Source organism: Physeter macrocephalus, chromosome 8 (genome assembly GCF_002837175.3).
Source record: "Physeter macrocephalus isolate SW-GA chromosome 8, ASM283717v5, whole genome shotgun sequence".
NCBI lineage: Eukaryota > Metazoa > Chordata > Mammalia > Artiodactyla > Physeteridae > Physeter > Physeter macrocephalus.
In genome coordinates, this window is record NC_041221.1 from 66000396 (window position 1) to 66013314 (window position 12919).

Sequence of the window (12919 nt, forward strand, 5' to 3'; positions counted from 1 at the left end):
TTCCAAGGAAGAAAACTGGCCGCTTTTCATGTAAATATTTTGTTAGATTTATATATCTCTCTAGGAGTTTTCCCTCAGTTCCCAGGATAGTGTCTAGGAGTACATTAACAACACAAAAAAGTCTCCCAAGGGTGTCTTGTTTTGATTTACTCTAGGGAACTACCAGCTCATTCATATGGGCTAATGGGAAGCTATGAATAGAGTCACATGAGCCAGATTCCCTACTTCACTGTCCACAGAACTCAGAAGGTCGCTGTGGGAAATCCTAACACCATGGTGAAAAGCTCCTCTGTAAACTTGAAATATAGAACAAGTGTAGATTTTCACAGTGTGCTTATTATTAAATCTATGGAATGAGTTTTCGAGACAGTTTACTTCAATACAATCACCTTTGTTTTGGAAGGGACTCAGGTTTTCTCGCAGCTGTAAGATATGTTCTATTTGTGTTTATTTCAAGAAGAGGAAGAATGGAGAACTGTTACCATTGACCTTACAGAGGCTGTTTAAAAAGGTAGTTTCTGAGCCTAACTGATCTTCAAAGGACATAGAGATATGTGAATTTACTCATTTTAAAGCACAACAGATTAGTCTTAATTTATTATTTAAATTAGAAGGGTACTATCTCTGGAAGGTCTCCTCAATTTGAAATGTACTGCCTTATACTATAATGGCTTCATTCTGATTAGTATTCAAGGTATATTAAAAATCAGTACCAGAAAAGATCTTGGTAGTATCATCCATTCCTTCAGTTTTACAGATAGGGAAATCTGAAGGTTATAAAAGGGACTGAAACTCAGCAGTCCATAGGAGGACAGGGAAATAAGAGGGAAAGCTGAATTAAATCTTAAATTTAGGGCTTCCCTGGTGGCACAGTGGTTGAGGGTCCGCCTGCCAATGCAGGGGACACGGGTTCGTGCCCCAGTCCAGGAAGATCCCACATGCCGTGGAGCGGCTAGGCCCGTGAGCCATGGCCGCTGAGCCTGTGTGTACGGAGCCTGTGCTCCGCAACGGGAGAAAATCTTAAATTTTCCTTTAAGGATAGAGACGGTACAAGTGAACTTTGCTAATTAAGTAGTTTTGTGAGATTAAAAAAACCTACTCTTAAGTATGTAGTATTTATGTAACAAAAGTGGCTTTGTGCAGTTATTATAAAGAATAACTTAAATTTTTTGGATCTGGATTAAACATTCTTTACTTTCTCAGACTTGAAAGCTGATATCCCTATTAATAATTAACTAAAAATATACATTATTTTAGTTATATAGGAATGTTTTAATATATCACTTTGAAGCCAGATTTCTAAAAAATCTGTTTATGCAAACAACCTATCTTTCCTTCTAGGTTCAGTGTGCCTCTGTTAAAATAATTTGGATTTTAACTTTAAAGCCAGTGTTGATTTCTAAAACCCTTTGAAATTTTAAATCTATGACTATCTCCCCAAGAAAAAACATACAATCTTATAGTTCATTTCATTCTAGTTAAGCATCCTCATTTACAAGTAAGGAATGCCCAGAAGTAATATGCCTGGCACCATGTGGTGGCAGTAGCAGACTCAGGCTTACCTAGAACCTTAGCCTATTATGCTGCAGGATTGCTAAAGGGGTAGGCAGTGATAGAAATTATATAGGATAAACAGAGAAAGAATGAGAGAAGCAAAATAACATTTTAGGAAACAAGGAAACAATTGCTTTATTGTACATATGAATAACAAGAAGAAATGGTATGGGGAATATGTGACTAAATTAAGCATATTTTAACTTTCTTAAGACTTGAAGAACAAAGGCCTAAAGAGCTAAAATCCTAAAAAAAGGTTCTGACAGTAATATATAACATAGAAAATATTAGTGTAACATCTTTATATAATACACTGTTAGAAATAACTTTTAAGTGTAAAGTTGTGCGTGTCTGCGGCTCTTAAACTTGAAGAGTATCATGTATAAATTGGACCCTGCCCTATGTTATATATTAAAATCAAACCAAAACCAAAAAAAAAAAAAACCTGTACAGTTAGAATTGACTTACTTCCTTAAAAATTCAGAGTAATAAATGGTGACAACAGTAGTAAACCAAAAATAGTCAAGCACATAGTGTCCAAGCATAATTCATCTTCTCAAATTATTAAGAATATATAATTCCACTTTGTTGAGTTTGGAAACTTCTCTTCTGCAGATACCTAAGAAAAATGGATACCTTCTGCATTGAATCCATGTAGCAATCTGAAAAAAGAAACCAAAATGGGATGGTAATGAAATACTAGTTTGTAGCAAGTAACAGTGCATACATAGTCCCTATACCATGAATCTTAAAACACAAATACATAGCAAACCTGTGAAGCCCACCCACTGCTAACACTGGTCATTAAAGAAACTTTATTCTTCATCTAAATTTATGAGATGTATATTGGTTAAAACCACTTCATTTTGATGCCTCTTCTTGTCATAGCCTGTATGTCTTAAGGCATGATGAATTTAACTAAAATGATCTTAGACCTACGCTATCCCTGGCCTAAGAGGACACTGGCCCTTGTTCCATTTCAACCTGGTAAGTGAATGTGAAGCTGTTTGGAATTAGAGGCAGGAGAGAGATGAATGGCTAATCTCATGTGTCCATTCTTCCTCTCTGAGTTCACTGTTACTGAGGTTCAAATTAAATACTGCTTCTCTCTGGATACCTGTGTACTTATTAGATCCTAGTTAGCAAACTGCATGTTTAGTAACCTTGAAGAAGATTAATAAGAATGAAGGAAAATAAGATGAAATATTTCTACTTGGACCTGCCTGAGATTATTTTCAGAATGGCCCATAAGAACCATCGAGATGGGTTAAGATATCTGAAAAAGGAAGATGGGTACTTATGAATAATGTTCAACTCCTAGGATTAACATCTAATAAAGACTCAGTAGTACTGCTAGCCTGCCAATAAAATATAAGCGCCATTTGTCTCAATTACATACAACTGTGTTTCTAGCTAGAAAAGTCAAACCAATGACTTTTATAACAATCTACCCTCTTTTTTATCAGCCTCTAGACCATGGAAGCTTTAAAAATGAATTGGATAAACAGGAAAAAAATTATGGTTTATTAGTTAGGAAATCAGAGTGTTAGTGATTAAAAACAATGAATACAGGTTAATAATTACCTGGGTAATTTGACGCCTTACTCTGCTTTCCTAAGACTTACTTGCTTAATCCAAGGAAAACAAATTTCGGTCTATATTGCCCAGTTAATTATGACACCCTTCTTTTGCTTCAGGTGTGTGGAACTTGCCTCAGTCCACAAAATAGTTACTGAACCAGTTAGAAATGATAACCAGATATGATTGTAACTAATATTATTTCATACTTAAAAGCTATTCTCAATAAAGAAAAAAGACCCAACTATATATATTATGATTCTTTTACCTTACAGGCTACTTTGAAGAGACAAACTGTTAAGACTAACTGTGAATGGGAGTTGGGGGAGGGGGCTAGAGGGGAGGAGCACGCACACCACCACACACACTGCCACAGAGGTTATCTCCAGGCTCGGACTGTTCTCCACTGTTCTTACAGAAAGTGTTCGTTCTGCTGCAGCTAACTAGCCTCCGTCTTCTACACCAAATACTATTCCATACCATGGAAGTGCTATGCAATAACTCCCAGGTAGCACCTTATACCACTTAAAAGCCTTTAAATTTCTAAATCTGAAGGTGTCACAGTAAAGATATGTAAAAATGTAGGAAAAGGAAAATGTAGTTACCTAATGAAATCATCTATGTCCATGGAACGGGCCCGTTTGTCACTAAAACCTGTGCTGGTTAGGATTTGCTGTATTTTATCTGCTATGCTGAAATCTTCTGGTATTATCTATCAATATAAGATTCAGAATAAATGAACAACATATCTTTAATGAAGTCACTTTGACTCTTTTTTATTTTAGTTCAGTAAGTCATAAACAGTCACCTTATCTGTTCATGATAGTTTTGGAAAGCCTGTTTGTGCAAATTAAGACTTGGATCTCTCATTAGTTAAGTGGTTGATTTTTTAGCATATACCAAATACACAGAAGACCTTGAATGAATTAAATCATGTATATTGCCCTTTTTCTTCTTAGAAATTCTGAAATAGTTGTTTCAGGCGTCACAAAGTACTTCATAACACATAAAATAATTAAAGCTATAAAATAAATTTTACAGCAATTGTTACTTCTTTAAAAGTAACATATTCTTGGTACAAATTTCATTTTACCAGCTAGTTAAGTTTTTCTCATAGATGGCCTCTCCAACCCTTGAGAATATTTCATACTTTACGTCTTTCATCTAAAAACTTTTCTTAATCCAGCATAATATTTCCTATGTAGGTAGATGTTCAATGACTTTATTCATAAAATGGAGGTAGCAATGTGGTACATTAAACCATGTAAGATCCAAGTAAAAAAATACAAAGGAAATTTGCTTTTATCTGTCTGCTCCATTTAATTAGCTTGAAAGAACTAAAAAGTTATCAAACATCACAGTCATTATATATGGATATGTCTATGTGTGCTCACACACACAACTAGTTAAAGAAAATGTTGCACAGATAATATAAAGAGACATGAGGTTCACAACCAGAAATCTGCTATTTATCTCATACTTTGTTCTAATTATTTCAATTTCTGGGTATTAAAAAAAAGTCACTGAGAAAATAGTAACTTTAAATTTGTAATTGCTACATAAGCAACAAGCAAGAAGGGACGGCCACAATTCAAAGGCTAGCAAATGGTACACAATTATTTTAAGCTGAGTAAGTTACACAAGCTTAAAACTTTGAGAAAATTGTGATTCAACTGAATCTTTTTATGGCAAAAAAAAAAAAAACTGTCAGTAAAAGAGGATGGAGTGGAGTAGTCAAGGGTGTTCAGATATGTTCTGCAAAATACATAGCAGCACTGACCTGTTAGAATTCAAGTTCTAGTGCTAGTTAGACATGACATACTGTCTTTTAAGGATCCTATGGAATGTTCAAAATTAAGAATCTTATAATGATATATGAAACAGAATAGGAAGTAGAGGGACATTTTAAAACACAACAAATTATTGAAACAACAGAAACATTTTCTGCTTACAATATTATGGACCGAACAGTGAATTCTGTAGTTTTTTTCCAGTAGCTGTTGCACTGCACTTGACCTGTATTACATATAGACATGATATCACTATTATTTCCAAATCAGATTATAAATAATTTCAAGTTTATTATAAGATTAAATCTACGTTCCATATGGCGAGATTAAGGAACTAAAAAAGTGTTGAATATTTAAACTTCTGAAATAATCGCAACTACTAATATTTAAAAAGTAAGTCCTGATAAACCTCTCTCACATTCTTAAAGAAGTTCTAGACTCCACAAAACATCATCTACATTTTTTTTTCATTGTGGCTTTCACCTTTCTTTTGACCTTGGGCCCCAAATTGCTGTTATAATTTTCCAAGTTAAAATGCCATGAATCTTTCAAAAATGTGGAAGGGGTCCATCATCACCTCATCTTTCCAAGGAAAAACTAGGCAGATGTGTGGTCAGTTTTTGGTTTTTTCCCATTTTGCAAAAAAAAAACCCTGATCTAATTCCCAAGTACAGAAACTTTTCTTCATTAAATTCTCCTGCCTCCCAAAGTACAAAATTAAAGAGAGAAAAATGTGTCTGGACGTGGATCATGTTTATGCTTTAGGGTATCTGTTCAGGAAAAAGGACCAAAGTCTAGCACTTAGCACAGCATCTGAAGCACTGATCCCTCATATATCAAATTAGTAAAATACTTACTTAAATGCAGCAGACAGTGTCTTGTTTTTCCTAACAAAGGTGATCCTTACTAGGCCATCCCATTCCTGAAACAGTAGATGGATATTTTCTTACAGAATATTAAACCCTGCCTATACCTACTAGGTATTATTTTGTGCTAATATATAAAAATGAAAGGAGTGATGGAGTGATGAAAATGTTCTATATCTGGAGTGATGAAAATGTTCTATATCTTGATCTGGCTGGCACACATATGCAAAAGTAAGATGCATACTTGATTTTCACACTTCTGTGCACCTCACTGAATATTTTACCCTCAATTTTAAAAATAGAAAAAAATACATATTTGTTCCACATCTGAACAAAGAACATGGCATTTATTTAAATCTAAGTATCATTTTTAAAAAACTCAAAACAGACATGATTTAGAATATAGCCTGTGCAATACACCTAAGTAAACCTTGCAGGAATAACTGACAACGACTCCACTGCCACCAGTTACTGACCACATAAGCAATCACATTTTTATCCCATGTGATTGCAGTAAGGTTTTACATCAAATCACCTGGCTTTCTTTTTAAATGGCAGAAATTAGAATTTTGATTAAAAAGTGTTACTCATACTATTTAACACAACTATTTTCATTTTATCTTGTTTCCCATGCCTTATTCAAATAGATACATGTTTTCCATAGCTATAATCTTCAGCAAATTGCAATGGCATTCTAATCTTTTTACCTTTTGCAAACATTTTCCATGCTCTTGAGGTCCTCAACAACTATCTTGTGTCAAATAATTCCATCTACTCCATCACAGGGATGTATCATAATTAACATTCTCCTGTTTAGACATTTAGGTTGACTCATTACCTTTCTGCTGCTACAGACACACATCTTCCAGGTTGGACTTTTTTTTCCCCTTTACTGAATGACCTAGTTATTTTAACCTCACCTGAAAATTGATAGGTGGCGGTGGATTCTTAGGTTCTATCCTTACGACACTGGATTCCACCTTGGGTGGTGGTCTGAAGTTATTCTTTCCAACCTATTAATCAGAAAATGTTTAAGGAGTCCTCTCAAAAACAACTTTAAATAGTAATCAAATATGCTTTCCTCCCAGAAGGCACAGCTAGATGCTCAAGGATGAGTTAAGCCACATTATTTCAACAACAGTCACGTACTTTCATTAGATGGTCCACACGTGCTAATAGTTGTGTATTAATTGACAGTCTGCAGTATAACTTATCTCCAGGTTTTGCAACCAGTCGGAGAGCAAATTCTCTTTGAAACATAAGTACAGCACATCTGAAAAGACAGCAGAAGGGAATAAGGAACAAGGTCATTTTCAACTATAAATGTATTTTAACTGCAATGACTTTTCTTAAGTGGGAAATAGAGCAAAGCAATATCTGGGGTTAATAATTAGTCCAGCTGGCCAGAAGGGAGGAGAACACTTTCAGCCTGAGCTTTATTACCACAAAATGATCCAGCTGCCTTTGTTTTTCATTGTGTAATGGCCGTAGCTCCAACCCCTTGCAAATGTAAGCCCTCAATGATCAGATGAGAAAGTATTTCAGATCAGCACTAGTCCAAAAGCCCCTCTAGGAAAACAAAACCCGGGGACTTCCCTGGTGGTCCAGTGGTTAAGAATCTACCTTCCAATGCAGGGGACGCAGGTTCAATCCCTGGCTGGGGAACTAAGATCCCACTATGCCACAGGGCAACTAAGCCTGCACGCTCTGGCGCCCAGGTGCCACAACGAAAGATCCCATGTGCCTCAACTAGGACCCGACACAGCCAAATAAATATTTTAAAAAACAAAACCCAAACAAACAAAATTGGTTCAGTAGCCGAACTGTATTCATTGGGTGGTAAACATCCCTGTGGAAGAGCTGAGGCAGGTTGTGACATCAGTGTCCTCCTGATTTAACAGGTTAAGGAAAGTGGACTTTTTATTCAGCAAGCAAGGGGGAGGCTCCTGAACAGAAGAAGAGCATCTTCAAAGCTGGGATTTGACTTTCCAACTTTTTTGACAATAAGTCACACTAAGAAGTACATTTGACGTTGCAACACCTGCCACAAATATCTCTATATATGTTTAGGGAACTCAAAAAGTTTCATGAAACTATAATCACCTCGATGACATGTGCCGAATGCCCTCTGATATATTCTATTCCATGTCATTTTTTTCTAAATGACAGTCATGGAGCTTCCCTGGTGGCGCAGTGGTTAAGAGTCCACCTGCCAATGCAGGGGACACGGGTTCGAGCCCTGGTCCAGGAAGATCCCACATGCCGCGGAGCAAATGGGGCCGCGGAGCAACTGGGCCCGTGAACCACAGCTGCTGAAGACCATGTGCCTAGAGCCCGTGCTCCTCAACAAGAGAAACCACCGCAATGAGATGTGCGCACACCACAACAAAGAGTGGCCCCCGCTCGCCAAGATTAGAGAAAGTCCACATGCAGCAATGAAGACCCAACGCAGCCAAAAATAAATAAATAAATTTAAAAAAATGACAGTCATGGCTCACTATATTTATTTTATAACTACTAAGGAGTTTTTGACCTGCGATTTGAAAATTACTGTTACAGACTGTACTAGAAACCAGTTAGGAGGCCACTGTAAGAATCTAGACATAAGGTAATAAAAAGTTTGACCTGGGCTAATGGCAAGAGCCTGAGAAAATAGGGAAAGGCCACCTGGTGTCAGGAGCAGGACTTAGAGCACACCTCCCCCAAATCACTCTGGCAATTGAAAAGCAAAGAGAGAGAGGAAGAGAGGAAGAGAGGAAGAGAGGAAGAGGAAGAGAGAGAGAAAGAGAGAGAGAGAGAGGGAGGGAGGGAGACAGAGAGAGAGAGGGAGGGAGGGAGGGAGGGAGACAGAGAGAGAGAGAGAGAGAGGGAGGGAGGGAGACAGAGAGAGAGAGAGAGAGGAGAGAGAGAGAGGAGAGAGAGAGAGGAAGAGAGAGAGACAGCGACACACAAATTGGTATTTTCTACAACACAAATTCTCCAGTAGTTTTTCAACTGAATTAACCTTAATCTTTGGCTGGCTGTGTTCATGGCCTAAACTGTCAATTTTCCTAAGATTTGGCAGTAACTTTGTTCTTCTTGTCACAAACCTGAAAAAAGGTCGGTGCAGCAACAGCTTGAAGACAAAAGGAGAAGAGATCTGTAAGAGAATTAACTAGTTAGTTCTGGGAAATACACACCAGAAAACAATTTAGTATATATAATGTTTCCTACATTTTGAAAACATACCTGATAAGGCAAATTTGCCACACAAGCATCAAAAAATGGCAAATCTGTTTTCAACACATCACCCACCATTACTTGAAGTTTGCTGGCCAGAGGCCTGATAATAAGAAAAGAAAAACAATTAAAAAGAATATTGTTTCATGAGACTGAAATGCACTATAATTCTATTATGTATACTCACGTGCCCTGAACTCTTTTGTGAAGTTCAGCTACTAGCCTTAGGTCAAGTTCACAGGCGATTACCTAAATTTAAAAAAAAAAAAGTTTTTTTTAGGTTAATTATGGAGTATAAATCTTTTCCTGTTATCTCAATGGAAACTCTTACATGATTTAAATGAACTAAACTCCTTTTCCCAATTCTACCATCAATATTCCTTCAATTGTACTCTACCAGCATATTTTAAAGAACTTATTTAAGAGAATTTAATGAAGAGAGTATTTACAAAATGTGGGAATGGGGTTAAGGGAACAACAACAAAAACACCACCCAGAAAAGTAGACAACCGGACTATGTGAGCGTTCTACCCAAATAATTGACAGAATTATTGTGCTCATATGGCTCCACACTTTGTAACTCAACTGATGACGAAAAAAATACACAATATGTCTTTGTAGTAAATGTTCTTAGAAGCACACAAAGCAACTGCTCCTGGAATGAGTATATCACTTCTCTCATCTACTAAGGTCCAGAACATACAGCACAGATAACTTCTCAAGTAAATGAAAAGGGATACCAGATAGGCTAAAATTTTAATTTTATTTCAATATAAGATGAGGTTTTACTGACTTCCAGGAAGACCACATCTACAGAGTAGATGTATGTGCCGTTTAGTCTGTTTAGCTACCAGGTCCATTCTCCAGCTTTCTCTGTGCCTGTAGGGTGATACAGTTCAGCTCCGTTGCCCTTTGACTTCTGGTTGGGATTGGCTGCTGAAAGGCAATGGCCTGATGAAAGGCATTACTGGTTCAAGGGGCAACGTTGAGTATCTCCTAATGTCTGCCCGTGCCTTGCACAAGTTTTGGCAGCGGCTGTGTTCTGCTATAAGTGGCCCCTGTTCGATGGCTTCTGCTCTTACTGGACTCCGGTAACACACTTCCCTCCTCTTGCCCCTTGAGGTCTTTGGATAGTAACTATTTCCTGCTGTTGCTAGTCCTTAGGTTTTTCACTAATGTTTACTGGTTCCCTTAACATTCCCACATTTTGTCAATGGTCTCTTCATTGAGCTCTCTTCAGATAAGTTCTTTAAAATGTGTTGCCTACTTCCACCAGAAGACACAACAGTGGTCCAATTTAACTGGAACTAGGTAAGCCAAGAGACAAAGAAGGTACCAGCAGTGGCCAGGTGACACCCTAATCTCAGAGGCCTGTGCTAGATCTCCTCCAAAGTCCTAAGGTCCAATAACTCCAATTGCTGTGCTTTGTTCCCCTGAGCCTAGAGGTGGTAGCTGCTCTTTGTAATTACTACTATTGGGTTACCTCAGTGTTCCCATTTTTTCTCTTAGTCCTCTAGTAACCATGTAACCAATTCCCCATATTAAATTCCCTGTATTGAAACATCCAATGTGGTTTGTTTTCCTGATTGATATACCCCATGTTTTCTTTTTCTTTTAATCCATATTTAAAAACAGATATAATTGACATATAACGTTACATTAGTTTCATGTGTACAACATAATGATTAGATATATGTAACATTCATGACCACATAATTACAATTTTATTTTCTTGTGATGAGAATTTTTACTCTCTTTAGCAACTTTCAAATATACTACACAGTACCATTAACTATAGTCACCATGATGTCCATTACATCCCACGACTTACTTATTTTATAACTGGAAGTTGGTACCTTTTGACCCCCTTCACCCAGTTCGCTCATATTTTCTAAGATAAAGTTTCTAGCAAAGGAGCAATTAATTAAATAGATCTGTAAACCACCTGAGCTTGCTCACATAGTAATTTCTGATACCAAGCACTAAATCCTCTTTTTACCTTTTTTGCCTTTTCTAGCAACTTTACAGTCATATTGCCAGTTCCAGGTCCAACTTCCAGCACCACATCAGTTGGTCTTAAGGCAGCCTACAAGCAAGCACAACCACTTCAGCTTTACAGGCACATCTGTAATAAGTTAATTTACATCTGAATATCTTTACTCAAAAGTGCTCAGTTAGATCTTATCCTGACTCACTTTTTAGAAGATTCCTTCATGATCTATGTGCTTAACAAAATTATCTCATTAACATTAGGTGCAAGTGGAAATCTAACACCTCTCCTAACTTGGGGCAATGGTTAGGAGTCAGAAAAGCAGGGATAGCAGTTCTTTCTGAGAGTTGCATTCTGCTTTCTACCTTTGAAATGATTCCAACAGCATCTTGTTACCAACACTGTTATCACCAAGTTCAAACTGTAAAGGTCAAAATGATGACCTTGCCTGAGAACCATAACACGTTGTACCAGTATTTCTCAATTCTACATCCATGTATGGTTTCAGGGATGCAGGAGTATCCAGAAATTGTACACAAAACTTGGTGTCTGTATGCACACAGCTGCAGTTCATAGCTTTCATCAGATGCTCAAAGGAATTCATGAGCCAAAAAGGTTAAAAAGCTAGGCCAACTCTCATTTTGTAAACCACACTAAGTCGAGATTACCTATGTAATGTTCTTTCTACAGATCCAGGATGCTTCCTTTGCAATCCTGAAAGTAATTTGCACCTGTGTTTCTTGTCCTAGCACCCAATCATCCAAAACAATAAGAGAACATCAATAACCCAGGAAGAATACTCCAAAGAGTTTATATGTGGCATTGGCTTATACCATATAGGTTTCTCTGGGGAACAAACTTCCAAAGGTGTCTGTTTAGAAATAATTTTAGGGTCTGGAGTAAATAAAAACTAACAGTGATAGATGGTGCCTAGAAAAAGTGATTGGGAATAAAAGAATAATAATCTGGAATCGAACAAGTAGAAATGTCAAGCTAAGAAGTAAATAATCTACAGAAAGATAAAAGAATGTAGAGCCAGGAGAAGCCGAGACTCTCAGAAGGAAGCAAATCATATTGAAGACAGCTTGTGAATCCTACACAGTTGCTCAATTCATTCAACAAGTATTTATACGGCATCTATTTTGTGCCAGGCATCCTTTCTGTGCTTAGATATTCCGAAGAATAAAACAGTAACCCAATAACTCTCTCCCTCTCCTCTTCCACACCCACCTTATCGATAATGCTGTTAACAATGAGAGGATTTTTCAAAACGTGCTGCCCAATCCCCGTGTTGAACATGAGTCCTGGAAGAAAACATAAAATAGCCTTAATTTCCCAACTAAAATCAAATATTGGACCATCCCAGAGAAGAAAGCAGGATAGTTGGGTTAAAGTATGTGCGCCAACGAGAGCCACCAAACGTCACGCTTGGAGCCGGGATGACAGACTGTTTCAGTTCACCCCTTCTGCTGGAAAGGAAGCCAGAGGCTGCGCGCCGGGCCTGCGGCCGGCGCTCCGGAAAACCCGGGACTTGCGCGGCTCCCAGAGCACGGGCCACGCCTGATCTCACTGTCCCGGCCCAGAACTCCGTCCTCGCCCCGGGTTCGGTCCTGCCGGAAGACCCAACCCGACGGACCCCAGCTCCCTCCCGGCTGTCCCCACCTCCTACGCTCTTCAGCTCCCGGCGCTGTTGTTGCCGCTCGCGGCATCGGCCGCTCGCCCCTGACTTGATCTTCGGCATCTCTGCAGGCAGCAGGCCCACAGGCCGGGGAAGTTAGAGAGGACCGGAGCCTGCAATCGCGAGTCACCGAACCACGTGGGAATCGCCGGCCCGCACCAACAGCACAGGTTCTGGGCACGTCGGGGAGGGGCGAGGACCCGCCCACTGGTTTGCTCCGTGGTGCGCCCCCTGAAAGAGGGCC

At 38.4% G+C, this 12919-nt stretch overlaps 1 protein-coding gene across 2 annotated transcripts; it reads right to left on the reverse strand.

The window, feature by feature from the left end:
• Positions 1 to 1678: 1678 nt before the first annotated feature.
• DIMT1 (DIM1 rRNA methyltransferase and ribosome maturation factor) lies at positions 1679 to 12919 on the reverse strand. Of its 2 annotated transcripts, XM_007130418.4 has the most exons (12): positions 12660 to 12911; positions 12228 to 12301; positions 11007 to 11093; positions 9195 to 9256; positions 9017 to 9110; positions 8878 to 8927; positions 6938 to 7061; positions 6709 to 6801; positions 5780 to 5844; positions 5085 to 5148; positions 3738 to 3844; positions 1679 to 2216 (listed from the first exon to the last, which is right to left on the reverse strand). In XM_007130418.4, the coding sequence occupies exons 1-12, from the start codon at positions 12736 to 12738 to the stop codon at positions 2174 to 2176; spliced, it is 942 nt and encodes a 313-aa protein (XP_007130480.1). In that variant the 5' UTR covers positions 12739 to 12911; the 3' UTR covers positions 1679 to 2173. The 2 variants fall into 2 exon arrangements, with proteins under 2 accessions (XP_007130480.1, XP_023986750.1); XM_024130982.3 differs by lacking the exons at positions 1679 to 2216; positions 3738 to 3844 and having other exon boundaries at positions 4432 to 5148; positions 12660 to 12919.

What these genes read in the sequence shown, in the direction of transcription:
- DIMT1 (XM_024130982.3), bottom strand. Translation starts at nt 12,738, where the DNA reads ATGCCGAAGATCAAGTCAGGGGCGAGCGGCCGATGCCGCGAGCGGCAA. An exon ending in TGCTAGAAAAGGCAAAAAAG is followed by an intron (nt 9,257 to 11,006) that starts GTAAAAAGAGGA and finishes TTTTAAATTTAG; the next exon opens with GTAATCGCCTGTGAACTTGA. An exon ending in ACACTGTCTGCTGCATTTAA is followed by an intron (nt 5,149 to 5,779) that starts GTAAGTATTTTA and finishes TATGTAATACAG; the next exon opens with GTCAAGTGCAGTGCAACAGC.